The 12,270-nt window shown below is 43.9% G+C and overlaps 1 protein-coding gene across 3 annotated transcripts in view; it reads right to left on the bottom strand.

Moving 5' to 3' along the window:
- The window catches only part of NID2 (nidogen 2), a 78,511-nt gene that overhangs the window by 42,448 nt on the left and 23,793 nt on the right, over nt 1-12,270 (bottom strand). For all 3 annotated transcript variants that reach the window (XM_059057159.2, XM_067028471.1, XM_059057160.2), the window contains exons 5-8: nt 8,004-8,153; nt 7,327-7,572; nt 5,669-5,869; nt 4,116-4,346 (exon numbers count right to left, since the gene is read on the bottom strand). In XM_059057159.2, coding sequence (XP_058913142.1) covers nt 4,116-4,346; nt 5,669-5,869; nt 7,327-7,572; nt 8,004-8,153 — 828 coding nt within the window. The remainder of the gene's footprint in view (nt 1-4,115; nt 4,347-5,668; nt 5,870-7,326; nt 7,573-8,003; nt 8,154-12,270) is intronic.

Genomic DNA, 12,270 nt, shown 5'->3' with positions numbered 1-12,270 from the left:
ATATGATTTGCAAATATTTTCTCCCATTCTGTAGGTTGTATTTCACTTTGTTGATAATGCCTTCTGAAGCTCAAGTTTTTAATTTTTTTTTTTTTTTTTTTTTTTTGGCTGTGCTGCTTGGCTTGCAGGATCTTAGTTCTCCAACCAGGGATTGAACCTGGGCCACAGCGGCACTGAATCCTAACAACTGGACCACCAGGGAATTCCCCAAAGTTTTTAATTTTGATGACACCCCATTTATCTATTTTTTTCTTTTGTTGCTTGTACTTTTAGTATAATATCAAAGAAACCATTGCCAAATTCAGGGTCACAAAAGTTCACCCCTAAGTTTTTTCTAAAATTTTAAGTATATTAAGGCCTTTGACCCATTTTCAGTTAGTTTTTGTATATGGTGTGAAGTAGAGGTCCATCTTCATTCTCTTTCTAATAAGTATTATTCAATTTTACTGCAATTCTTATTTGTCTAGAAATAGATTTAACAATACTTTAATATTTTATAATGCTTTACAATTAGGCAAAACGCTTTCAGGTTTGCATATGCAACGTCTACATATGCAATTTCATTTTTTAATTGAAGTGTAGCTGATTTACATAAGTTTCAGCTGTATAACATAGTGATTCAATATTTTTATAAATCATACTCCATTTAAAGTTATTATAAACTATTGGCTATATTCCCTGTGCTGTACAGTATATCCTTGTAGGTTATTTATTTTATATATAGTAGTTTGTACCTCTTAATCCCCTACCCCTATCTTGTCCCTCCCTCCGTCCCTCTCCCCACTGGTAACCACTAGTTTGTTCTCCATATCTGTCTATTTCTGTTTTGTTATATTCATTTCATTCATGTTTGTTTTTTGGATTCCACATATAAGTTACAGTATACAGTATTTGTCCTTCCCTATCTGACTTATCTTACTAAGCATAAAACCCTCCAAGTCCATCGTGTTGTTGCAAATGGCAAAATTTCACTCTTTTTCATGGCCAAATAGTATTCTGTGAGTGCATGCGTGCATACCAAGTGTTCTTTATCCATTCATCTGTTGATTAGCACTTGGGTTCCTTCCATGTCTTGGCCATTGTAAATAATTGTGCTATTAACATTGGGGCACATGTATCTTCTCGATTTTTTTTTTCATTTTCTTCAGATACATACCCAGGAATAGAACTGCTGGGTGATATGGTAGTTCTATTTTTAGTTTTTTGAGGAACCTCCAAACTGTTTTCCACCGTGGCTGCACAGATTTACATTCCCACCAACAGTGTACAAGGGTTCCCTTTTCTCCACATCCTTGCCAACACATTTGTGTTCTTTTTGATGATAGCACCTCACATCTGTCAGAATGGCTATCTTATTGTGGTTTTGATTTGCATTTCCCTGATGATTAGCGATGTTGAGCATCTTTTCATGTACCTATTGGCCATCTGCATTTCCTCTTTGGAAAAATTTCTATTCAGTTCTTCTACCCATTTTTCAATGAGTTGTTTGGGGTTTTTTTAATGTTGAATTGTATGAGCTATTTATATATGTTGGATATGTGGAGCATCTTTTCACGTGAGCCATCTGTATGTCTATTTTGAAAAAAAATGTCTATTCAGGTCTTCTGCCCAATTTTTAATTGGGTTATTTAGTTTTTGGTATTGAGTTTTATGAGCTATTTATAAATGTGTGAGTTTATTTCTGGGATCTCTATTCTGTTCCATTGATTTATTGGTATGTTTTTATAACAGTACCATACTATTTTGATTACTGTAGTTTTGTAGTATAGTCTGAAGTCCGGGCACATGATACTTCCAGCTTTCTTCTTTTTTCTCAAGATTGCTGTGGCTATTTGGGGTCTTCTGTGGTTCCATATAAATTTTCAAATTATTTGTTCTAATTCAGATTATGTTTTCATTCCTGTGAAAAAAATGTCCTGGGTATTTTGATAGGGATTGTACTAAATTTGTAGTTTGTTTTCGCTAGTATGGATATTTTAACAATATTAATTCTTCCAGTCCATGAACATGCATATCTTTCCATTTCTTTGTATCATCTTCAATTTTCTTCATAAATATCTTATACTTTTCAGTATAGGTCTTTCAGTATGGGTCTTTCACCTCCTTAGCTAAGTTTATTCCTAAGTATTTTATTCTCTTTGATGTGATTCTAAATGGGATTGTTTTCTTGCTTTCTTTTTCTGATGGTTCATTATTAGTGTATAGAAAAGCAACAGACTTGTGCACATTAATCTTGTATCTTGCAACTATACTGAATTCATTTATTAGTCATAATAGTTTTTTGGTGCAGACTTTAGGGTTTTCTCTATATAGTGTCATGTCATCTGTAAATAGTGACAGTTTTACTTCTTCCCTTCCAATCTGGATGTCTTTTATTTCTTTCTCTTGTCTTACTGATGTGACCATCTTCATCCTTTTGCATGTGGATATCCAGTTATCCCAGAACCATTTGTTAAAAAAGACTACTCTTTCTCCTTATTGAGTTGTTTTGGCATCCTTGTCAAAAATCAATTGACTGTAAATGTGAGTGCTTATTTCTGGATTCTCACTTCTATTCCCATTGATCTGTATATCGATCCTTATTCGAGGACCGCACTGTATTGATTATCTTAAGTTTTGAAATCAGGAGGTATGATTCCTCCAACGCTGTTCAAGATTGTTTTGGCTATTCTGGGTTCTTTCAATTTTTATATGAATTTTAGGGTCAGCTTTTCAGTTTCTGCAAAAAAGCCAGCTGATAGGATTGTGTTGAATCTATAAATCAATTTAGAAAGCACTGCCATCTTAACAATATTATGTCTTCTGCTTGTGGTTTCCAAGGGGGATGGTGGGGAGGGAAAGGGATGGACTGGGAGTTTGGGGTTAGTAGATGCAAACTATTACATTTAGAATGGATAAACAAGGTCCTACTGTATAGCACAGGGAACTATATTGAATCTCCTGGGATAAACCATAATGGAAAAGAATAAATATATATGTGTATAACTGAGTCACTTTGCTGTACAGCAGAAATTAACACAGTATTGTACATCAACTATACTTCAATTAAAAAATAATTTAAAAAACACAATATGTCTTCTGATCTGTGAACTTAGAATGTTTTTCCATTTATTTAAGCCATCTTTGTTTTCAAAAACATTTATAGATGTCAATGTAAAAGTGTTGCACTTCTTCCTAAAAATGTATTCCTAAATATTTTATTCTTTTGGAAATGGAATCGTTTTCTTAATTTCCTTTTCAGTTTACTCATTGCTACTTTATAGAAATACAATTAATTTTTGTATACCAATCTGATATCCTGCAACCTTACTGAACTATTCAAATAGTTTTTTTAATTAATGAATTCCTTAGTTTTTCTACAAATACTATCATGTCAGAGGAGAATAGAGATAATTTTACTTCTTCCTTTCCAATCTAGATGGCTTTTTTTTTTTTTTTTTTTTTTTTTTCCCATTTTCTTGCCTAACTGCCCTGGCTAGAACTTCTAGTACAGTGATGAAGTGAAGTGTCAAGAGCAGGCATCTTCTTTCTGATCTTAGAGTGAAAGCAACCAGTCTTTCCTCATTAAGTATGATGCTAATTTGTTTTTTTTTTCATACATGCAAGTTCTATTTCATTTTGTTCTTTTAGGCACTGGCTCTTTGTCCCACCTTGATTTGGTGAAATCCTTCTCATCTTTTAAGTTTTAGCTAAAATTTCACTTTGTTGGGGACATCATTCCTGAACCTTGCAACTAGGCTCACAGCACCCTGCACTTAATCACAATCATAACAAATATCTGTCAGCATCAATCTCCCTCCTAACTTGGCCACACCTTGTTCACAGGTGTATCCCCAACACAGACGGCACACACAATTGGGTGTTGCAGCAAACCAGCCTCATGTATATGCTCTATTCCTGATCTTGGCAGGAACACTATTCTAAAAGTTCCATTTCTACCTCTCAAGGACAGGACCCTGCTTTATTCATCCTTACACCCAGCACCTAACAGAGCCTGGCACTCAGTTACCCTTAGTAACCTATGTGAATCATTCTGAGGCCACTCAAAAGGCAAGAAAGAAAGAAGGTTGGATGTAATATTTTTGCCCAGCAATAACAAAAAAGGGAAACCATACCTTCAACGGGGCCAATTTGATTGGTCACAGCGAATCTGAGCACTTTTTCTTCATCTGTGTACAAGGCAAAGACCCGGTCCACATTCAGCTGCTGGGTGGTGGGGATGGCCCAGTGTCTGGGGGCATGCCTGCATGCCTGGTAAGTGATGTTCTGGTGGATGTGGTAGGACCGTGTTTGGTTGATGGCACCCAATGTGAGAGAGTAGGCTCTGGAACTTGTGGAGGTCACAGCTGAAATAGATATTATTCAGTCAAATGAGGAAATTTACAAATATTAAATACAGAGGTTTTTTTATGTGAGGTGAGTTTCTCTGCAGTTTTTCATGTAGTTGCTGGAGATGTCCCCTTGGGAAGTTTGAGTTTATATGGGAAACCTGCAAGGCAATCCCAAGAACCCGCGTAGATGTAAAACCAAAGCACTGAGAGGGAGGAGGTATAATCGCTGCTGTCAATATTCGCAAAGAAGAAACTTTACTATATGACAGCCATGCCCAGCACTCTATAAGCAGTGCCTCATTTATTCCTCACAACAGCCACTGAGGTGGGCCCTGCCATCTTGTGTGGAGAGTCTCACAGAGGTTAGAGAGTTAATTAAGTAGTCTAAGAAGCAAAGCTGGTATGCAGAGCCGGAACTCAAGTTGGCCTGACTCTACCCCACTCCCCACAAGTTTTCAACCAATCCATCCATCAGTGCACAGAAGAGAAGACTTCCAACACCTTGCACTTAAGTCTGGAGGCTTCTGGGGAAAGGGGTGGGGGTCTTTTATCTCCACCTGAGTGCAGAGTCGGGAGGCCAGGCAGTTTTCTAGACATCAGCTACCCCGTGCCCAGGCCAGATCTCTGCTGCCAATTCTCTTCCCTGTGCCTCTTGCCTGGCTTCCAGCTCTCACACCGCATGAGAAGCAAAGGCACAACTCAAACCCCTGTGCTGCAGGACGGCAACTGAGATTGGGGCAGCATCTCAAAATCAGGGGGTGTCTAACAGAACACATCACACCTTACACATATCAACCATGTAAGAGAGACAGAAAAGGGGTGATTATTCTCATTCTAAAGATAAGAAAATAAGGTCTCAGACAGTAAGTGATCTTATTCCCCACATATTTTAAACACATCCCTGATAAGAATTCCTGTCTTCTGACTCCAAATCTAGTGGTAGTTTTACAGCACTGTACGGCATCTCTGATTTCAAAGCAGGCTGAAACAAGGTTACAGAACAAGTATAAATTCCAATAATCAATATTTTTCCACAGCCCAGAGAGCAGGATGGTTAAAAACTACAAAATTATACCATCCCTCCCCACCCCCATAGACAAGGTTGTTATGTTATCTGCAAACATTGGGTAGGGATGTTGATATTCTTGTGTACAACAGCCATCACTTCTCTCACACTAATAAAGTAACAAGAATAATAAAAGCAACACCGAGCTCATTTCATGTGTCACACGCTGTTCTATAAGGACATTCCACGTAGTCACCCACATAATCCTCACAACTATCTCGTGAGATGCGCACCATCCCCATTTTACGGAGGGAGAACTGGTTGCACGTACCTGAGTCCGAGTAGTGGTAGAGCTCCTTGTAGGGAGCAATGTGGGCTGTGAAGTTGGCTGGGATGTAAGGCACCTGGCCTTGAATGTTGGTTTGAATGCTCAGATAGTTCTCTGGGTCCAGCCCCTCAGCCGTTTGAGTGATTCGAACCCTTTCCTCTCCTGGGTAGAAAGTAACTTCCATGTCATGGATAAAGGTAGCACCTGGAGAGGGAAAAAAATCCAGCACAGGGATGAAAGGAGGCCTTGCATCTTCCAGCAATAATCACCAGTGCATACTTCCACTTCCCAATTTCTGCTACTGTTGGGGATGGTGCCTAAGGAGATCTGATAACCAAGGTTAAGTACTATCAGCTGTTGAGCTCACCAGTTCCCCGAACTTTCTGTTAAAGAGCATGGTTCCATTCTATCCCATCTCACACTGCTTCTCTTTGTAGGAGCTTGTTTTCTGTGAAAAATAAACGCCTAGGAACATCCTTGACCTTTCTCTTTCTATGGCTGTCAGACTTAACAAAAACAATCAAAAATCCCCAGGACGCCCATTTACATTTGAATATCAGATGAATAAAAAACATTTTTAGTATAAGTATGTCCCATACAATATTGGGGGCATACCTATGCTAAATTATTCAATTACTGTTTATCTGAAATTCAAATGTAACTAGGTATACTGTATTTATCTACTTTTGACTCAAGGTTTTATCAAAACTTGATTAAGACCAAGATCCTACAAATGCCCATTGAGCTCTAGAGCTGGAGGTGGGCCAAGAACTTTGCTCTCACACTTTATGTGCAATAAACATAAATCCACTAGGAAATAAGGGGTAGTGAGGTGAGAAGCCAGGAAGTATTCTCTACACCCTTGCTATCAAAGGGTGGTCCTTAGACCAGCATTATCATCTCCTGGAAGCTTGCTAGGAAAACAGGATCACAGACACCCCAGGCCCGCCACCCCCGGCCTACTGAATCAAAACCTGCACTTTCCCGAGGCCCCAGGTGACGTGCAGGTGGGTTAAAGTCTGAGAAGCACTGTTTATACTATTATAGATCAGAGTCATCAGGGGACAAAGAGGAAAGGCACCCCTCGGCCATGAAGTAAAATCATCTCCAGGTGCCCTGGAACTACCACCTGCCTCCCTCTTTGGCAGATCTGTGAGTGACAACTGAATTACATGGAGTCTGACAAAGAAGCGTCAACAAACTGAGGTAAGAGGGCACGAAAGCTCCAAGTGATCATCCTATTTCTCAGAACCACCTGGAGAACTTTTAGAAGAAATCACTGTCTTTTAAAAAACAGTCCTGGGCTTCCCTGGTGGCGCAGTGGTTGAGAATCCGCCTGCGGATGCAGGGGACACGGGTTCGTGCCCCAGTCCGGGAAGATGCCACATGCCGCGGAGCGGCTGGGCCCGTGAGCCATGGCCGCTGAGCCTGCGCGTCCGGAGCCTGTGCTCCGCAAAGGGAGAGGCCACAGCAGTGAGAGGCCCGTGTACCACCAAAAAAAAAAACCAACAACAACAGTCCTGCAAGGCCAAACCATCCCCAACTACCTCGGGGCAGAAAAACTACACCTGTGTGGCTCTGAAACATTGGACAACTGACCACTGAATGAAAACCCAAGGCTCCACGCCGCCAAAGCCATGGTGACCTGCGGCCCTCCTCACCTGTGAGGCTGAAGCCGTTCTCCCCGCCTGGGTTTTCTAAAGCAAAGAGCCAGCCAAACAGGCCTCCGATCGGCGTGAGCGGGAGAAGGGCCTGGGCGGCAGGCTGCGGGATGTGGCCGATGGCCAGGTAGGCTCTGCCGTCGTCACCCACCACATAAGCGTGCAGGTCCGCGTCGGTGAAGTGCACGGGCGTGTGGCCCACGTGGAGGTGCCCACTCACCTTCCCATTGACTCGATGAGGTGTCCCTGAGAGACAGCAAACCCCGTCAGCCTTGACCGTCGTCCACATGCACAGATAAAACTATCCCACTGACAACTCCCTACACTCCACCTTCAGCCCTTTTCACGACTCCCTAACCCACCCGCTACCCATCTAGGTACACAACAGACCTGCCTTTGATCTCCCTTCTCCCACCCTCCCTCTCTCATGTCCACTTGGGCTCTAAGGAGCTAGCCAAAAGGGGGGAAGCATTTCCGTTTAATCCTCAAGTTGGGAAATCAGCCCAAACATGCTCATTCCTCGAATGTGTACGGAGCACCTGCAAGTTGCTTGGGCTTTGATTCAAGCGGTAGAGACACAAGGTCCATAAACAGAGCTCACAGTGGCAGCTGGAAACAGCAAGTGACAGAAACAAACCCAGAGCATCCCCCGCCCCAATCAAGACAGCACCCCTCACCTTTGGGCAGACAGTGCTTCCCGTTCCCATAAAACCTGGACTGGCAGTGACAGCAGAAGCCCGTGGCATAGTCAGTGCAGAAGGCGTGCCGGGAACAGCGCTCGTGGTTGTGTTCGCAGGTCTCCTTGTTGGCAGTGTCGTACACGAAGACTGGAAAGTAAAACAAACTTGCATGTGAAGGACTGAGTGATTCCAGCATCACGGTTGCCAAAGTTCATCACGGACACAGCAGCTGCTCCATAAAATCCATTTAGAGTGTAATAAACAAATGGGGTTTTGATGATTAAGAGACGGAAATAACATTCAACTCAGGGGAATTAACTTGCTTCGTCTGCTGGCAAGAAGTACTTCTGACTGCTCCCATCTGGTCTCTCTGCAGAGCTGCTGAGCGAGGATGAGACTGCGCCCCTCGGTGCAGTGACAGGGAAGCCAACCAGGAAGTACGTGTTAGGTTGAACTGCCACTTTCTGGGTCAAAAATGGCCAAAGGTCAGCAATTTTATACTATTCAAACTAATATTAATGAGCTCCCGAGGGGAAGACCAAAGAGAGAAACTAACGAACACGGTCTTATGTCTAACCATTCTTTTACTTTTGGTAACCCTGAACTTGAAGAGAATAACCTATACCTTGTCTCGCTTCCCAGAAAAAAAAATGGTTTTGTTTTTTTTTTTTTCCTGAAAGAGCAGAAGGGCATTGAAGAAAGAACACACATACCCACACACCCTAAAGAAAGTGTATGGGAGGCAGGTGGAGATGGAGGGGAAGGAAACAGGGAGCCCAGCTGTGAAAGCCTCTGTGCCTTTGCAGGGCTTCTCGTGGTGGGTGTGGCCCGAGCTGGATGTCAGGGCAGCAGCGGAGAGCCTGGCCATAGTCACCATTCTCTAGGAAGCCACGTGGATCTGGGTAAGCTCAGTGCTCCAGTAGCTGTTCCTTCCAGCTCCCGCTTATTCTGCCCATTAAAAAAAGAAAGAGAATCATTTGTGCTACCAAGAAACAAAGGAACTGGAGCAGATGCTATTGTCCCTAAAGGGAATGGCCAAGGAATTGGGGTGTGGCTGGGGGTTGCTGACAGATAAGAGAAAGCTTTGTCCGGGACACACGAGGGATGATCCCAATCCCAAGCACGGCCACCAGGAGGCAAAGTGGCCGTGCACACCTCTGCCTCTCCCAGAGCAGGAGTTGGGTGGAGACTCCAGGAGCTGACTGAGCGAAGATGGCACAAAACCAGTGCTGTTGTGAGGTGCCAGCTCCCGAGGAAGACAGATAACCTGCTCTTGGGAAAAACTGGGTGGCAGTTGTGTCCCACATCTAGGTCTGAAAAGGAGGAAATGGGAAGGAGAAGAAGAAATGGAAAGATCAGTACTTACCCTGTATTCCTGGGAGAACAGAACACCAACCAACGTTGGGGCAGGGTGGGAATGTAGCACCATAGAAGTAACAATGGAGCCAGCGTAGACTTGTATCAGCAAGTGAGAGTATAACAAAGTGAACATTGAAATAGTGCCTAACATATGCCAGGTACTATTCTATGAACTTTATTAACTCTTTTAATTTGTACAAGAGCAGGGAATATTTTAATCCCTGTTTTGCAGGTAAACAAGCTGGGCACAGATTAAGGTGACTCTCCTGAAGTCACACAGGCAGTAGGTGGTGGAGTTGGGATCTGAACCTAGGAAGTCTGGCTCCAGATTCTTTTTTTTTTTTTTTTTTGTGGTACACGGACCTCTCACTGCTGCAGCCTCTCCCATTGCGGAGCACAGGCTCCGGACGCGCAGGCTCAGCAGCCATGGCTCACAGGCCCAGCCGCTCCGCGGCATGTGGGATCTTCCCGGACCGGGGCACAAACCCCTGTCCCCTGCATCGGCAGGTGGACTCTCAACCACTGCGCCACCAGGGAAGCCCTGGCTCCAGATTCTTAACAGCTGCAGTCAACCACCCTCTGGCAGAGCCCAAGGACATCGATCATGACAGCAAGGCAAAGGATCTGCTCAGGTGACTGGGGTTAATCAACACAGGCTTCAGACAGTCAGGTTTGAGTCCTACTTTATAAATCAGGCTTAATGGGAGAAGATAGCAGAGATTGTCCAGATGGCTGTCACAGCTGACAGACAGAAAAGCACAGGTAGGAGAACTGAGTGGCAGCCACAGTGTTAACTTCTGGACCGTATTGGACCGCTGTTTACAGATTCTTGAGAAAGAAGTGAGCTGAGGGTTGGCAGGACGGATGATCTTGACTCAAGTGGAATGTCTGACTAGGAACAGAGTGAGAGTGAAGTCGGTGACTCAAGATTTGGTACCAGGCCTACACGGCTGAGAAACTCCAGTTTGATAAAAATAGAAGATTAGGCATCACCATGAACACTTCTTAAAACAGGAAAGTGACACAAAACTCAAGGCAGAAAAACAGAATGGCTAATAAAGATTATAAGAGGTTGCTGTGAGAAAACGATGTATCATTATCCATACCATTGGTTAAATAAGGGGGAAAAATTCCAGTCTGAGTACAAATAAATGAATGTAACTTGTCAAAATCTTGGGTTTCTCCAGCTCTGAAAAGTCACAAGTATTAAGAAGCGGCCCCTGGAGGGACTGGCACAGTTGTGTGTTCATGGCTTCAGCTGCCATCAGGACTCTCCCTCCAGAACACAAGGGAAGCAAGGGCAGCAGAGGGTCCCAAGCTCTGACGTTCCACAGCAGCCTGACTCAGGCGGCTCTGCAGAAACCACAGAAATGCACCGTGTCTGTTTCCTCCTCTCCAAAATCAGGATGACACCCTTTCTCACACCTCATTGCCAGAAATCAACGTTATTTCTTAGCGTACTTCTGAGCACCAAGGTTAAAAGGCAATCTGATGCAGGACTAAAAGGTAGTCATTTTCAGGGTAAAAAAACAAAAAAACAAACACATTAACACTGTTCTGCCCTCAAATTAAAGAAATGCTGGGTTTGTATTATGTTCCCTCTATTTGTTGTTTTGTGAAGACTTGTTCCTCCGCCTGATCCCTCTTCTGAGAGAGGGTTATGAAAGAGGGCGAGATGAGCTGGAGGACTACAGATGTGTTGAGTTGGGTTAATTGAACTAAACTACTAGGAGGAGGCATGGCTTTTCTATGGGTAAAATGAGAGGCTCAGCAGTGCAGCCAGCAACTTACAAATGCAACTGTGACAAAGTTTATAAGTTCATGGACATGCAGACCACATGTTTCTAACAAAAAATAATAGTTAGGGCCCCGTGAAAGGCTATTATGAGACTGAAACTATAATTACGATGGGTTAAATTAACTATTAGTAAGCTGGCTTGGGGATCTTTTTCAGCTGTGTGTGTGTGTGTGTGTGTGTGTGTGTGTGTGTGTGTAAAGCTGCATGCCCAGGGTGGGACTTACTGAGCCAAGAACACAAGCTCAGCCTTCCAGCCCATGCCAGTCACACTGGGGAAAGATGGGTGCGCTCCTATAGTCAGAGGAACACCGGGATCCCTTTTCTGTGCCTGCCTTCACATGCAGACGTGCACATGTAACACTGACAATGTCAGCTTAGATGAAAGGTAAATGCCTGCTACAATTTTCTTTCATTCTTTCAGTAATTCAAACAGATACTTATCGAGCACTCCCTATGGGCCTGGCACTGGACTAGGAATTAGGGCTACAGCTGAGAGCAAAAGAGACAAAAATCCCTGTCCTGGAGCTTACATTCCCCCCTTTAGGCAGCAGTCAACAGACAGGTCAATTACTCAGTACGGCGGATGGTGTCGAGAACTGTGCAGAAGCTTAAATCAGGGAGGAACAAGAGGGCTGGAGACGGAAGGTGACTTTGCTTCTTTTAAATGACACAGCCACGGAGGGCCTGGGGAGAGGATGAGCTTTGGGCAGAGGCCTGGAGGAGGAGAGGATGGGTGGGGGCAGGAGCTCCCGTCAGGCTGGTGGGACGCGTGGGAGAGACGGGGGTGGGGGGGCAGGGAGACAGGAGAAGGTGGGAAAGGTAATCCTGGCCAGTTCTCACCCGCAGGGCCTCACAGGTCAAGGGAAGGATTTGGGCTTTAGTCCGAGTGAGTTGGGGGACGCTGCTGGGGAGCAGAGAGTGACACAGTCTGACTTACAGGAACCTCAGGAATGAGCCGGTACCTTGATAGTAGGAGGTCCTGGTGGAGAGGATGAGAAGGGACCAAATCTGGAGTACTTTGAAGGTGGAGCTGCCAGGGTTTGCTGATGAATTAGGATGGAGGGAGAAAAAAAGGAGAAGGAGTCGGGGGAGGGTAGAGAGAGGGAA

Source organism: Kogia breviceps, chromosome 3 (assembly GCF_026419965.1).
Source record: "Kogia breviceps isolate mKogBre1 chromosome 3, mKogBre1 haplotype 1, whole genome shotgun sequence".
NCBI lineage: Eukaryota > Metazoa > Chordata > Mammalia > Artiodactyla > Physeteridae > Kogia > Kogia breviceps.
This window is presented reverse-complemented; position numbering and strand designations above follow the sequence as displayed.